At 36.3% G+C, this 17,277-nt stretch overlaps 1 protein-coding gene across 1 annotated transcript; it reads left to right on the top strand.

Moving 5' to 3' along the window:
- The first annotated feature begins 421 nt into the window (after positions 1–421).
- antxr2b (ANTXR cell adhesion molecule 2b) lies at positions 422–17,248 on the top strand. Its single transcript, XM_059358445.1, has 17 exons — positions 422–713; positions 1,721–1,792; positions 3,406–3,477; positions 3,620–3,701; positions 4,838–4,942; positions 6,387–6,455; positions 8,665–8,745; positions 8,846–8,906; positions 9,769–9,864; positions 10,497–10,566; positions 12,854–12,932; positions 13,222–13,317; positions 13,465–13,515; positions 15,194–15,289; positions 15,445–15,618; positions 15,721–15,801; positions 17,091–17,248. Exons 1-17 carry the CDS (start codon positions 589–591, stop codon positions 17,127–17,129), a joined length of 1,449 nt encoding a protein of 482 aa, XP_059214428.1. The 5' UTR covers positions 422–588; the 3' UTR covers positions 17,130–17,248.
- The last annotated feature ends 29 nt before the right edge of the window (positions 17,249–17,277 follow it).

Genomic DNA, 17,277 nt, shown 5'->3' with positions numbered 1-17,277 from the left:
ATAAACTATTTTAATAGCAGTTCTATTTTAATCTAATTAAGAAAAAAACATTTTTATGGTGACTTATGTAACATATATCCAGGGACTATGAATAAAAAACAGTTCAAACTAATTTATATTACAATTTACTATTTAAAGCACTGCGCAGTGTCCCTTTTTAATAAAACAATAAATAAATAAACAAAAATAATTAATTAAAATAAATATAAGCACATCAAAGCCAGCCTGCATAAAACAAATAGTAGCCTATTGTATCAAAGCAAATAAAAACTGCTTATATTATATATATTAGTATTAATATAGTAGTAGAAAACAGACTACAGTTTAATGTGAAGCCTTTAAGGGAAGTGGTGTTGTGTGAGTGTTGCTGCTGCTCTGACGGTGACTGTGTGCAGCAGCTGTGTGCCCTGCCCCGTTTATTACATTATGAGCTGCTGTCAGAGAACCCACATGTACTGTGTTTCCACTCTGCACTGATTCAACATGTAAACCACTGGGATGATGCTGTGAAGATGATGTAGCTGCTGATTTGGGGATTTATTCTTTATTTTTTTTACAAACACACTGCTGATATGAAACATATGGATTATGGATCTGTTATGGATATGTTTCCAAATCTTACTTTTCCTAAGTGTTTGTGTTGATTCATCGTTACCTGACGGTGAAGATGCTTCTTGTGATGGAGCCTTTGATATTTATTTTGTTTTAGACAGGTGAGTGAATACAGATTGTATCCGTCTAATTGCATGAAGGAACAAATGAATCAACAGGGACAGACCACGTTATTAATATAATATTTGTTACCTAAGTGCAGAGACAGTCTTGACTCAGTCCTCTCCATGTATGGATGTGTTTAGTTCTCATGTCCCTCTGCTGCTTCACTGCAGGTCAGACTGAGGGTATTTTCATCTTTTCTGCTCTAACTACCAGTGTTTGATGTGTATACTTGGACAAAGTTCACTTTTATTGCCTCTCATAGAGTTCCTCTCTGTTTATTATGTTGTTAAACCTCTGAAGTCCAGGAGATTTTGGTTCAAATTTCAATGCATTAATTTCTGTCTGTGTTTAGTATATTTCAGTTTGTCCTTACATCACATGCATGGCTCATTTTTCTCGACACAAACTTGGCTATCAGTCTGATTTTTCATTTTATTTTAATTAACAAAGTATAAAGCTGCCAGGAACCCAAAATACAAACAAAAGACACAGGTGTCTATAGAAATGTACATTTTTTTAAACCATAAGAATACTATACTACTATAAAAATGTAATAGTTTTCACTATAGAAAGAAAATTCACATTTTAAAAATGGTCTACAAACATAAATGGCACACTGTGAAAGCTCCTATGATTGCACTTTCAACTGGCTTTCTCAGCTTGTCTACATATCATATATAAATAAAGTTATTACTGTAAATAAAACATGTGTATTTTCAATAAATAGATGGACTCCAGAGGGTTAAGTATGAACAAACTCCTTGATAGACTCTCCAACAACAGCAGAATAAATAATCTCTTCTCTGTTTATTCAATGCAGCAACAGAACTGACACACAGCCAGTCTGTTTATTTTCACCTTGTGCAATGCATTATGTTTGGATGGACCTGAACAAGAGAGCTACATGGGTGTTTTTCTACAGAAATCTGTTGGTGTTAAAAGCTTGTGTTGTGTATGAATATTTTATTTATGTTTGAATTGATTTTTCGCTGTGTTTCTGCAGGTCAGGCAGTGTGTTTGGACACTGGGATGAGATCTATGGATTCGTGGAGCAGCTCACCAACAGGTTTGTCAGGTAAGTAAAGTGATTGCTCTCTTCTTCTCTCATCCCCTCGTTTTCTCATTTCTCTATTTTGTGCCTCCTCGTCTCCTCTCGTCGTGTTTCTTCCTTGCCTCCTTCCACTCACATCTCCTGTAGGAGGGTCTGAGACACAACAAGAGGAGGCGAGGAAAGGAATCGGGGATGCACAAACTGAGAAATGAGAAGAGGGCGTATAAATAGTCTAAGAAAATATGGAATAATATAAAACTTTATATAGAACGGTTAAAAACTATTTAAAAAAGTGCTTGACAGACAACCAGGCTTATTAAATTTGAACTACAGTCATATTTAAACTAATGAAAAAAAGTTTATTTAAACACTGAGGAGTCGTTACGGGTCTTTAAATTATAGTGCAAACAGTAGTAGTGAGGAGAAAGTAGGCCATGTTCTATTCTGGGTGGCAGACATCATGCAAGGCCACCAACTGCTCCAAAACCCCTCTGGGTAATGGTCCAGAGGGTGTGTGTTGTGTGTGTGTGTGTGTGTGTGTGTGTGTGTGTGTGTGAGAGAGATATCTTTAGGTTTAATAACAGGTTGCTAAATATGAAAGCAAAACATCTGGCCAGATGTTGAAGGTGGTGCTGACCACAACAGGCAGTCCTGTACGCCATCACAGCCTGAAGGGTAGAGAATAGGAAGGTTGTCCCATGTTGTTGTTATTGTTGTTGTTGTTGTTGTGTAAGGTTCATTTCATGGTTTGTTCATTTATGTCATGTTATGATATGTATGACATATAGGGCTGCTTAATTATGGCAAAGATCATAATGATAATTTCTACTCATTGACATAGGAAAGATTCCCATTTATTGAACTTAAAAAATAAAAAAACTTGTCTTTTTAAAAGTGGATTCTTGAAATTCAAATATAATTCAACTGAAACAAATTTTTTTTAAATGTTTAAAAAAGCTCAATGAAATAAATAATATATAAATATGTGTACATTTAAATACATAATTAAAAAAAAGATGAAAATAAATAAATATTAAAATATCAACCGTGTTGTAATTTTAGTGCACTTGCAATACCTACTGAAAACTACTTAACTACTTCAATAAATATCCAATATTTTAAAAAATACTAATACAACAATCTGATAATCTGTTTAACATATTCCAGTCAGTAACTCAGCGACAAGGGACAAAAACAAACAACTATAAACCATACATATAATGCTAAATTTCTTTCACTGTTTTTGCATTAAATTAACAATACAGTTTATTATATCGCATTAAAAACTCATGTTCTGTTACAGTGTTGGTAATATAAGTCATATGTTATGTTTCATGTATTATTGTGGCGTGCTGGGGTTTGTCATGTCGTATAATGTCATGTCATGTTTATTATTATCTTATTTCATGTAATCCTATTAGTTTTATTATTAGAATGTTTCCACCTGACCTGAAATATAGTTTCTGTGCAATCCAAAGCAAAGTTATATGTAAAAACCTTTACAGGAATCTTTTTCTTGACACAAGGACCAAACCCAGTTAGAATGTTTGACCTAATTTTTTTTGTTAAAAACCTAGTTTGGAGTTTTATGTGCTTTCAGATGAGACTCACAAGCTCTTTTTATGTGTTTGTTTCAGTCCCAGAATGAGGGTTTCCTACATCGTCTTTTCAGCCAGAGCAGTAGTAATACTGCCGCTAACTGGAGACAGGTACAAGTTTCTTTCTTCTCTTTCTCTTCTTCTCTGCCTCACTCCCTAACCCATCAACAGATAACCAGATCACACAGAAACTGACCTCTTATCTGTCTCTATTTAAACTGTGACATCTGTGTTTTGTGATCTGGCTGCACAGGTCGAAGATAGACGACGGTTTGGAGAAGCTGAGCCAAATCACACCTGCTGGTGAAACTTACATGCACGAAGGCATGAAAGCGGTAAGTACGCTCAGCTAACATTGTGATTGCCTGCCACGAACCATATTCCAACACAGATGGTCCCACACAGTCGGTTATCAGATGTTTCAAGCAGCCCCAGTGGGCTCTGGCAACAGAAAATGTCTCAGCCATCCAAAACATACAACAGTAAAAGTTAAATTATCCTTTTAGAGCAACATGTTCACAGATTGTGTGTGAGTCAGTGGTGGAAAGTACATTTACTCACGGACTGTACTTTAGTAGAATTTTGAGGTACTTGTACTTTACATGTGTATTTCCATTTTATGTAACTTTATACTTCTACTCCACTACATTTTATGGCAAATATTGTACTTCTTACTCCACTACATTTATCTGACAGCTTTAGTTACTTTTCACATCAAGGTTTAACATAAAACATGATCAATTTAAATTGATTATATATATATATATATATATATATATATATATATATATATATACATATATATATTTTATTTTTTTATTTTTATTAAACCTCATAACAGTATAATAGGTTGTTAAAATGAGCCCTACCTTTACAAAATTAAAACACTGCATCAATACAAATAATCTAATAATATATTTTGAACATATAAAACAATCTGAGTGGGTCCATTCTGCAAAACGAGTACTTTTACTTTTGATACTTTAACTACATTTTGAGGCTGATACTTTTGTACTTTTGCTTAAGTAAGTTTTGAATGCAGAACTTTTACTTGTAGTGGAGTAATTGCACAGTGTGGAATTAGTACTTTTACTTAATTAAGGGAGTTTTACTTTTTACTCCACTACATTTAGCTGAAAGATTTAGCTTTTCAGGTCGAGATTTAACATGAAAACATGATACATTTAAAGTGATTTGACTTTTTAAAAAATTAAACCTCATAAAAATATATTAAGTAGATAAAAAATTAGTCCTATCTTTACAAAATCAAAACACTGTTTACATAAATGTATCAATTCAAATAATGTAATAATATATGCAATATTCTGCATAACAAGTATTTTTACTTTTGATACTTTAAGTACATTTTGATGCTGTTAGTTTTGTACTTTTACTTCAGTCAGTTTTGAATGTAGCTTCTTCCACCATTGGTGCGAGCTGCACTAATTTTGTTTCAACTGTCATTCTCCAGGTGTCAGAGCAGATGAAGACACAAACCTCGCCTTCATCCACCATCATCATCGTTCTGACTGACGGCAAGCTGGACGTCTTCCCCTTTGAACTCACTGTGCAGGAGGTAGTGTTATATCTGAAATCAAGCTTGGATCCTCTGACACATGCATGAACTTCTCATATCACTCTGTTGTTTTATTCTTGTTGAATTGCAACACTTTAACAACAGTTTCAAGGGTTTGCATGTTGATATTCATATCATGTTGCATGAACTGAGCCAGTAGCTACATGGAAAAAGCAAAACATTTATCGCAGCATCAGAAACTCTTAGGGTTAAACCTGTCCAACATTCCAAAGGTATTTATAAAAATAAAAATAAATTCCATAACAAGCAAGGATACAAACAACCCTGGCTCCAATAAGTTGGGACCTTGTCTGACATGTAAATTAAAAAGATTGTGATAATTCGCTAATCCTTTGTGACATAAATTCAATTGAAAATGGTGCAAAGACAATATATTTTATGTTTGAACTACTTAACTTTTTCTTTCTGAATTCTGACTATGATGCATTCATTCTGTTTTAACACACACCAGCCTGAGACTGATTTCGGTTACTACAACACTGGCATGGGCTATCCGCTATGATTTTTAAATATTCATCTGTACTGTAAAACTCCCAGCCTTAGAACTCCACTTCATACACAGTTCAGATTTATTGTGATCTGGGAAGTAATCTGCAGACGGTGTAGTATTAAGTTTCCTTTATCCTATTACACACTGAAATGTTATTTGCTGATTTTTCCAGAAGACTTTAAAGTCTAAAATTATCAAGGGTTACGATGAAATTTGATTGAATTTGATTTTTCAGTTTAAGCTATTTTGTGTTTTGTAACAATGTGAATTATTCAGTTAATGTAAGATGGTACAGGAGAGGCAAAAATAAGCCTTGGGGCTTCAGCCTATAACTTTTTCGGTTGCTGTCTGATGGATTCTTTTGTAAAAACAACATGATTTTATTTTATAATCTTTTATTTTATTTTATTTTACATTACATTACATTACATTACATGTCATTTAGCAGACGCTTTTGTCCAAAGCGACTTACAATAAGTGCATTCAACCTGATGGTACTAGACATAGACCATAGGAATCAAGTAAGTACATAACTTTAAGAGCCAACTGTCATTGCTACAGGAGTGCTTTATGTTAAAGAAGAAAAGAAGAGAAGAGAAAAAAAACAAAAAACAAAACAAAAGAAGAGCATTTAAAAAAAAAAAATATATATATATATATAAAAAATATATAATAATAATAATAATAATATAATATATAATAATATAAAAATATATATATATATATATATATATATATATATATATATATATATATATATATATATATATATATATGTATATGTTAGGTGAAATTTTACTTTAACCGAAATAAAGCATTCATTCATTCATTATCTTGTGTGATCTTTTAAGTGTTACTTTTGTTCTGCTAACTGATTGTAAACATGGGCTTACTGTATGAACTTGACTTCACTCTTTGTGTTTTGCTTCTCAGGCTGACAAAGCCCGAGGGTTTGGAGCCAGAGTGTACTGTGTCGGGGTCATGGACTTTGACCACAAACAGGTAGGAGGACTTTCATTCGTTTGCCTTTGAATGCAGCACTGTGAGAACCAACACTTCGCTCTGTAAATGATACTCTTGGTTGTTTAACCACTGAGCTTTTATTTGTCTTTCTGTGTGAGTCAGCGTGTGTTAGCTTAGCTTGTGGTCGGATCTTCAATAGTTGGTTGTTTCTGGCTCACATTTATTAACACACCTTGACCTTGTTGCTTAGTCTGTTTGGGTTCAGCTGGAAGCTCCTGAGGACAGAACAGCAAGCAGCTGGCAGGGATTAAGAGTTTGTGGTTGATGCTGCTTTTGGTTTATGTTAAACAGTGGAATCATTTTTTTTAAGTCAGCATGTTTTTAATTTTATCACATCCTTGGAGAGACTCTGATTTCTTCCTGTGCAGGTATCAAGTAGTTGAATCGGAGCATTGTGTTCAGAACAAAGAAGCGAGGGTGAAAAGTCAAAAGTTGTTTTCATGCTGAATAAGAATGTCTTGTTCTATGTTTTATAGGCATCAGTCCAGTGTTTGTAACCATGCTGTGGGGGTTACATGAAAGCAAGTCTATAAAATTGGGTTCTAAGAAGTGATTTAGAAGAAGTTACTGACCTGTCTCAAGTAGGAGATGCTGCGCTTCGCTATCGGCGGCTCAGAGATAAAGTTCTATAAAACATGGGATCCTTTTTTATTATATTTTCATAATACCCAAACAACATGAATGTTCTCAGTTTTGGCCCTTGACATAAGCATTCGCAGCCTGACTCCCGTGAGGGGGATACACCATAAGCTAATCTTCAGAACGGTGCCTTAAAATGCTCTCAGTACTGCACTTCTTGTTTGTTAAAAATAAGGATCTACTGTTTACTTTGTGATCAACATAAACATGTGTCTGAAAAATCCAAATAAAAAATATTTGAAATTAAAAGAAGTTACTGACTCTGCATGCCTTATCTCCTCGGGCAGTTCCAAACTCGGGGCTCTCCGGTGGAGAAAGCCCGGTCACCGTTGGTTTTCAGTTTTGATTTTGGAACAGTCAGAAGGACGCCACCTGAGGATCTAAGGACCTATGGAGTTAATAATTCTGTTAAATAGCTAGGAGCCAGACCTAAAAGAGCCAATGTCCTACTGCATATTCCCCAGCTCTATATTCCCTTAATGACATCTTACACAAACTTTACATCTGTCTTCCTGGTGATTTAAAATATTTACAAGTATTTATAGATTGTCTATTGATCTATCTATTAATGCCAGAGATTGGTAAGAACTATCATCGCACATACCAACCAGAAAGAGACCCCAAATAACAGCAAAGACAAATAAAATGACAACAAAGACACATGAAATAACACTACAAAGAGACCAAAACAACTACAAGAGATGCAAAACAGCTGCAAAGAGACACACAATGACCACAAAGACACACAAAACTACTGTGAAAAGGGGCAAAACAACTACAAAGACGCTCAAAATTACTACAAAAAGACAGTGCAGCAGGTATCAAGTTATTGAATAGGAGCATTGTGTTCAGAACAAAGAAGTCAAAAGTTGTTTTCATGCTGAATAAGAATGAGCCCAAAGTCTTGTTATATGTTTTATATATTTATCAGTCCAGTGTTTGCTGTGATATGTGATCTTTACTACAGTTAACACCAGATCAAAAGTTATCCTCAATAAAAATTTACAGTGCAAAGAAAATAACTGTAATTACATTTATTACATTCAAATATGATACTACAATATTTCTTTTAAAGTGGCAGCCCCCACCCTGCACCATTCTTGCATTAGTGTTGTTTGTTTTGCGGTTGCAGCAGCCTAACTTCATTACAGCGACAGTATTGATCTGTATAATAAGTATTAATAAGACTATCTAAATGGCTTCAAAATGACATAAGTCATGACTGGGAAAGTCTTCAGTAGTCAACGGCTGCAACTGTTCCTCTGCCCGGTTACTGACCGAGTGTACTCTGTGGTCCGAAGGGGAAGTAATTACATCACTCTCTAATTAAATAATGGCAGCGAAGCTTCCTGTTCTGCTATCATTAAAGCAGGAGATGAAAGCTTCGGCCGGCTGTTCAGAGCTTTCATCTCCTAGAAACAGACCTTTCCTCCCTAAACGAGCAGAAGACCTCCCAGAGAGGCAGCAGGAAAAGCACACTGGAATGTAAAGTCGATTATATATGAGATCTTGAATTTAAAGGCGGGAAAACTTTTTATTTTTCTCCCAGCTTGCTGAAATAGCAGACGGCACAGAGCAAGTCTTCCCAGTGCTGTCCGGGTTCCATGCCCTCAAAGACATCGTCAACAAGGTGAGGTCACATCACATATAATTATGAATAAAAACATTTAGTTGCACACAGTGTGAGACATCAGACTATTACCTGATCTTTTTTCTGTATCTCCTCACAGATCCTGAAGCAGACGTGTGCAGATGTATTCACAATAGAGCCGTCAAGTGTTTGTGTGAATGGTAAGTTAGTGTTGAAGAGGTTGCTCCATGTTTTATGTTTGAATATAATGATGCAGCAAAATCATGGTGTAAATAAATTCTATTTTTATGAGAGAAATGCAATTTTAGAAACACTAGCAGCTTGTTTGTTAGATGGCTATGACATTTTGTACAAGCAGTCATGGTTCCCAGAGGAATTTGATTTTGGTGGGGTCATATTCCCCAGCTTTATATTCCCTTAATATCATCTCCCTAGTGTTTTAAATTATTTTTTAAAGTATTTTTGGATTGTCTATTGATTTAATTTGATATTGCCAGAGAACTATCACTGCATCTAAAAACCAGAAAGAGACCCCAAATAGCCACAAAGACAAATAAAAACGACTAAAAAGACACATGACTCGATACTATTAAGAGACCAAAAACAACTACAACAGCTGCAAGAGACACATAATGACCACAAAGATACATAAAAAAACACTATGAAAAGAGGAAAAACAACTACAAAGAGACTGAAAATAACTACAAAAAGACACAAAGCAACTACAAAGAGATTCAAATTAACTCAAAAAATGGGCAAACCCCCCAAAAAACAGAACAAAACAGTTACAAAGTGACACAAAACAACTACAAAGAGACATAAAACCATAAAAAGATGCTTAATGCTAACAAAGAAACACAAAACACAATCAAAAAAGAGGATAAACAACTATAGAGTCTGTGTGTTTTCCCATGTGGTGGAGAGGTTGTGGGCCCTTATGCCTTTTGTCTTTGCCCAGCGGCCAATTGTCTCATAATTCACCCATGTGTTAGTTTTGTTGACTTTAATTTGCTCAATCACCATATTTGCTGTTTAATTATTGCTTTTTCTGATGTTTTTCAGAGTCGTTCAGTGTGGTGCTGAGGGGCAGCGGCTTCAGCGGATCCAAGAGGACAGACAACTTAATCTGCTCCCTCACTGTCAATGAAAACACATACGGTCAGTAAACGCCACACATTCAACACGATCTACACAGTCAGAGTCAGAGTTCAGCTGATGTACAGTTAGCATGTGGCTGCTAATGCTAACTTACTGTAGCTCGGGTGGTATAAAGCAATTTTACAAGTTTATATAACAAATGATGCTGAAACGTGTGCCCATGTAATGCATTACACTTTGAGATAACATCATCTATGAAGTGAAATGAGATACGATGTGCAGATGTGCAGCAGTGGAAAGTCAGAGTCACGACCTCAAGATACAAACAGTGGCTGCTTTTTATTGACTTCAGAGCCTGAACAGAGGACACATTATGAGACTGAGCAGAGGGAGGGAGGACACGTCCTCTGTTCATTACGCTCATTAGTCCTCCTTATGTCTCTGAGAGGACATGAAGGGATACCACATGACTCTATCTGCTTCTAACCAGCTTGTTTTTATATTTTCTGCTGGAATTTATTTCATTCATCCTGTTGCTCTTGGACTCTGTTATACATAAATTACATGAACTTTTTCCCCTTTTGCCTCACAGGGCTTTTCTAGATTTTATTTCAATTTACAACTAAATTATTTGTTAATATTTTTGCAATGTTTTTGTGAAAACATCCATTTATGTCTCTGTTTCTTCTCAGATCAGAAGCCAAAAGTAGTTAGAGACGGCTATCTGCTGTGTCCTGCTCCTGTTTTGCACGAAGTCGGACAGTAAGTCAAGACACGCACGCACACACACACACACACACACACACACGTGTTTGTAACTGTGTCAGACAGTAAACAAGTTGCGAAAAAAAATTAGGTTGATGTCAGGAAAAGGTTTCTAACTAAAGGCAAAAAAACAAAACTGTAATTAAAAATGAAATCAGCAGCATTCTGCTCAGGGATATTTAAATTTAATGGCTTATAGTTGCAGTCACCCACAAAATGAACAGTAGCCACAAGAATTTTTAACACTGAAAATAGTGACTGAAGCTTTCATTATGCATGGTCACGTGCCAGTGCCAGGTCCCTGTTTTGACCTTTCTGTTCTTGTTTTTCTCTGTCTTCTTTCTTAGTTGCACAGTGAATACCTTGTGATTAACATTAGTTATCCCCAAAGGCTGTGAGTTTGTTAAAAATACTTGTGGATATCAGAGTCATGGGCATCTCTGTGCCCCATCAGCCTTTTCTCTCACCATCAAGACAACACTGAGTCTGTGTTTACCTAAAATAGAACAAGATGTGCGTTTTGTGATAAAAAAAAAAATCCAGTTCTGGACAGTTATTTGGCATTACGTAGTTGGATAACATCACTACCTTGGCATTTCTCTGGCAATGCCAGCTCAACCCAGGCTTAGAAAGAAAGTGCATCATTGGCCCAAGGCTAATGTGTGGCAGCCTTTCACAGAACTGATTAATAATAAATGCTTCCTTTGCTACAATTTAAAAAAAGAATATTGATATGTTGAATGCCTTTTCTGAAAGGAAATTGAAACAACAATGAAATCATATTTGGAGATCATTAAACCCTCATTTATAAGTTTAAAATCTGTCAACATTTCCTCCTTTAATCAGAACGCCAGGCCTGTGCAAATACAGCAGGATGAAATTAGAAACTAGGAATCTGTTGTGTGTGCAGAGAAACAGAACAATGTTTCAGTAGGACTATCAGCAGCTCAAAGTGTTGGATGAACTGAAGGCAGTCCAACCAGAATATCTCTGTGGCATTTAGAGAGCGAGCCAAAGCTGATTTAACTTCACCCACTTCAAACAGCACCCTCTCTCCCACCCCCCTCTATCTGTCCCTAGTCGCCTCTCACTTTCCACTCCGTAACACTCCCTCCTCACTGAAACACTCACGCATATTTTTATAATTTCTCAGGGGCAAAGCTGAAACAATCTGCTGATTCCAAGCTGCAAATGTTGGAACCAAACAATATTAAACTGCAAATTATAAAGGCAAACAAGGAAATCTGGTCAAAAAATGATAAGAATGTGAATGGCAATGACTTCCTTTTTCAATGAGTCAGTGTTCTTGGCACTGATATATTAAAACTGTTAGAAGGTCAACAAGGAAACTGATGAGGTCGCCAAGAAACATTGCGACAATTCTTCTCAAACCTTTTTGCTGTTAATCCCATAAATATCAATAAAATGTCAAATGTCATCACCATAAACACACATATGGACTCTCTCACCATGGTACTCATTGGAGTTTCAACCAATTGATATAAAAGAAGTGGATTAGACTTTGTGATGTCACCCACTGGTTTGTGAAATACCATTTTGAGGCATTTTCGCCATTTGAAGCCTAAAGTTTGGCATTTTGGCCATTTTGTTTATTTTAGAGCCAGGAGTGGGGGTTATAAATTAGCGCTATCCAGTTTGGTTAGCAAGGTGCAAAAAATATCAGCCAAGTCCCTGGATTATCTTATTCCAACTTGTTACTCTGAACAAGGGTTAGCAAACACTATGTTACCAACTGTAGCTAGCTAGCTAGCTTGGTTAGCAAGGTGCATCTGTAATTCACATTAACTGTTGTATTATTTGGGTTGCTCATTTTTGCTAACGAAAGGCTAAAAACAATGTACTTACTGGAAAAAATTAACAACTGACTCTATAGATTTTCCAGACGCTGAAAAAAGCATTTTTAGGCTATCAAAAGTGTTACAGTTAACTTTGATAAACTAAAAAAAAAACTATAAAAGGGTCCAAGTTCAAAGATGAAAACACAGACAACATCATAGTTTTGAAATAATTTTCTTAAAGACTTATACAATCAGACTTATTATTTTGCAGCCAGTGGAGTCGCCCCCTACTGGCAATTGGAAAGAATGCAAGTTTAAGGCACCTTTGCACTGGCTTCACTTTTCAGACCCAGAGGCTACATCAACTTCTTTTATACAGTCTGTTTTGATCAAACGGATGGCCTAGTGAACATCATAAGTGAATATCAATGTCAAGAGTTTCTTCTTCTGGTATTTTTTTCAGTTATTCTGTCTAATACTTGCAGATCAATTGAAGTGTTGGTCAGTCTGAACAATGGTCAGTCCTACATTTCCAGTCCCATTACCATCTATGCAACAACATGTGTGAGTATTAATCATATAATAATAAAAAAAAACATGATACAGAATACAATACATGCAATTCTGCAGTTTGCCTTATTATATAGCAAAAGAGTTGACATTAAACCATCACGCTTCTCATTATAACTGAAGAGGAAAGCATGCCTCATTAATATGGGGAAATAAGTATCTCTGGGGGTACACACATGGCTCAGTAGTATTGGTGCCAGTGTAATGATAACATAAGACACATAAACACATCTCCAGGTGCATGGTATAATGAGTGTTGCTGATTAGTGTGTGATTATTGCAGTCAGATGGGACCTGGGTCCTCTGGTTGCTGCTGGCCCTGTTGCTGTTACTGGTTCTGGCTTTACTCTGGTGGTTCTGGCCTCTTTGCTGCACTGTGGTGAGTTTACGGTCTAAATTTCCAATTCAGGACTTGAGGAAGCACAAACCACCATTCAGTGCTTTGTTATTTACGGAAGTAGCCCACAAGTTTAAGTGTTGCCATTTGAAATGTAAGTTTATTACTCTTTCATATTGTTTCTTACAGGTCATCAGAGACCCACCACCCTCTCGTCCACCTCCTCCACCTCCTGTTATTGTGAGTAGACCACAGACTGTTGAAAAAGACATTTCTCTTGCATCACTAGCAGGTTCCTGAAGGGCCATTTTGAGCCTGAGGTTTTGGTTTTACCACATGTTGCCATCTTGGCATTGACTGGAGTGAAGAAGAAGGGAAGGGATTTCTGGCACCACTTGACCTACTTCCAAGATGCACTGAGAAGGAAAGTCCAGCATCAACAGCTATAAAGAGCAACTTTACAGGGACCAACGCGGTTTTAGCTTGTAGCCTTCATCAGAGTCAGAGTTAGGAATAAAATTTAAGGGCTGCACACTGCATTTCTGATGTTAAAAAATTATAGTCATAGCAAATTGTATTTTAGAAGTGTCACTACCATTTGGGTTGGGCTTTTGTGCAGAATAAATAACATCTGCCCAATCCCAATGTCCTTTGAGGTTTTTTCTCGATAAGTCAGCTAGGGCCCAGGGGTGTCCCACTTTCAGACCTTCAAGCGCAAGAGGGATTTCTCACAGACAGTTTGATCCCCATATGCACACTTTCTATAAGTCTGCATTTCCGCAGACTTTGCCTGCGGAAATAACCTCAAGCTCATGGCAATGTGACATTAAACTCAGGGTTTAAAGGGCCAGAAGGATAAAAGGACTGGCACATTGCAGATCAAATGTGCTGGTAAGTCTAAATTTACACAGAAACACAAGAATTTCAGAAGATATGTAAAAACAATACACAAGATTAGAGGAATGCAAGCATAGGCTACATTAAACACCTGTTTTTCATGAACCATTACCCAATTACTATTATAGGTATAATTTAGACCTGGCAAGAGCCTGTTAGATGTTCAAATCAGGAACCAACTCCTTATGTGCCTTGGCCATGAAGTAACTAAAATACATAAAATAAAAAGTCACAATTCTATGTAAACTGTTTTTGCGTTGTCATAGTAACATGCTAAGTTGCAACATGCTGTCCCATTCCTATTTATATCATTTAGAGTTTTTGCAGCCTCTCTCACTCAGGCACTCACCATAGTGGCGTCAGTTAAGTCCCTGCAGGTTCAGAGCCGAGGGTTTGGGGGGACATTAGTATAACGAACCACAGCTGTGTCTGATAGGCTGCAGCACCTGTCAAGCAGGCATTCACATTTCTAAACAAAGCTCTCTTTAAGCCTTTCTCCTTTTAATGAAACAAGATATTTTAATTGCCTCCAAGACATTTGAAAGAAGTAGTGAAATTAGCTAGATAGACCATGAAGTGATGATTTAGAGAGAGAAGCTGATAGTGCTGAAGCTGTGGTGTTCGAAACTCTGTTGAGGCAGCATCTGCTGACTGTTAGTGGTACTGCATCACTCGAGCACTGACTTCAGCTTTCAAAAGGGGGCTTTATGTTCTGTTTTTATTCATGTGAAACTGTAGCGACATCTTATTAAGGTAGAACTCAATGCCTGGGACTCACTGTAAAGTGATATATATAATATATATAAATAAGCATATGCTTCATCCTAGTCCTTTTCAGACATGTTGCGTTCACATTATAGCTTTTGTTTTGACTATTGCTATTTTTTTGTTTTGATTATTGTCATTGGATTTGTTTGTTTTTGAGTTTACTTTGTTGTGTTACTCGCACATGTTCGAAATAAAAAAGCTGAACTAAAAAATTTTTAAAAAGTAATTTCTATATACTTTCATGGTTTTCAAGGAGCCAGAAGAAGATCCCTTACCCAAACACAGGTGGCCCACAGTGGATGCTTCATACTACGGAGGCAGAGGTCCTGGAGGAATCAAACGCATGGAGGTAAACAGAAATACAGAAATGATAGTCAGATCAACACACACCACATTGGTTATTGTGGAGTCTGTGTGTGTTAAATGTGTCTAACTATTTGGCTGCTGTGTTGTCACTAACAAACAGGTCTGTGTTGTTTGTGTTTTGTACCCCATGGTCTGTAGGTGCGTTGGGGGCAGATGGGGTCCACAGAGGAAGGGTCTCGCCTAGAGAAAGCTAAAAATGCTGTGATCACTCTGCCTGAGGAAGTGGAGGAGCCCTTCGTGCCCCGACCTCCACCACGACCTCCTCCAGTCTACAACTCCCCATCACAGTCTAAATGGTACACTCCCATCAAGGTGAGACAAATAACCTCCTTGGTACGGTATGACGTGCATTCTTTTTCTGCAGTTTAATCTTGTGTTTTTGATAGAATTAACCTGATTGGACTTGACTTTCAGGGGCGTTTCGATGCATTGAGGGCATTACTAAGGAGACAGTATGACAGAGTGGCAATTATGAGGCCAACACCTCAGGACAAGGTAAGAAACATTCACAGTATTTCCCTCTAAAACAATTAAACTCATAGGATGAAGGAAAACGCTGCTCCTCATATATTTAGAACACTTTCATCATCATTTTTTTCCTGACAGACTATCTGCAGCCACTGAAAAATAATTGTGTGTCACCAGTTAAATTGATTACAAAGTGGAGCCAAGCTCTTGACTACGCAGTGGTTTGATTAGATAATTACAGAGAATCATCCAGACCAATCCCAGCTTCTAATTATCTACCCATTAGGACAAATAACAGCTTACTGCATCAACTGATAAATAAGAGTCCAAATGTCAGTGCTTATGCAGTGTGACAACAAAATCAGCTCGAATAGGCCAGAGGCGCGCCAATGATTCAGGATTGTTTTTCTTCTTGCAATATTAACTGATGTGATTATGATGATTTATCTTCATATTTTGGCAGTACCACTTCTGCAGTTATCAGGGGGCACATAGAAATATTGTAGCACTTCAACTAATTATAGACAATAATAACTATTTTATTAGAAAGCAAGTAGAGATGTCTAAACTGTTAGCTCAAAGTGATGTGTAAATGCTTAAAAGTAGCTAAAATAGGAACTTAACAGTTGAAATAGTTAGTTTAGTATTAAAATAAAAGCTAAAACATAATGGATAAATGGCTGAAAGAGTTAACTAAAAGTAATGAATATGCAGTTGAAATTGTTAGCTCAAGCTAAATGGTTATTAGCTAAACAGCCAAGCTACAATTGTAAACTTAACCAAACTAGCTTAGAGTTTGTAAAAGCAGTTTAATGGATGTGTTCAATAAAAAACATTAAGTAGGCTATTATAATTAAGATTATATGGCGGGAAAAATATTATATGACGAGTTAACTAAAAGTAATGAATATGCAGTTGAAAAAGTTAGCTCAAGTAATAGCTAAATGATAATTAGCTAAACGGCTAAGCTACAATTGTAAACCAAACTAGCTAAGAGTTTGTAAAGGCCGTTTAATTGTGTGGAAAAGTACTGTAAGATTATTTACAAATATAGGGGAAACTTTTGGAAAAGTGTGAAATAATTTCCAGTTAATGATACATTAAAATAAACACATTTTGTATCTGGTGGGTGGTGTTAATGAAGATACTTGGCTTCATCAAAAGGATGCATTCCAAAGTAAGCATAAACTCAAATCTGATAATTCATACTTTTAGCACGTCTAAAAGGATAAATTAACATAAAATGCATCAACTCTGGCATGCTTATGTTGTTTACGTCATATTGTGTGTCTGTATGTCTTCTGTTCTGTCTCCAGGGCCGCTGCATTAACTTTTCCAGAGTTCAGAGTCACTGATGTTCAAACATGAGGATCAACATTTTTTCACTTTATTCCAGTTTTTGGCCAAAGATTACTAACATGTACACTCAGAGATGGTTGTTTTGTGTATTGTAAATAAATGTCTTTACTTATATTCTGGTGTTGTTATTAATTTAAAAATATT

This window comes from Centropristis striata, chromosome 19, assembly GCF_030273125.1.
Source record: "Centropristis striata isolate RG_2023a ecotype Rhode Island chromosome 19, C.striata_1.0, whole genome shotgun sequence".
Taxonomy (NCBI): Eukaryota; Metazoa; Chordata; class Actinopteri; order Perciformes; family Serranidae; genus Centropristis; species Centropristis striata.
Note: the sequence above shows the minus strand (reverse complement) of the source record. Positions and strands in the feature narration are given on the sequence as shown.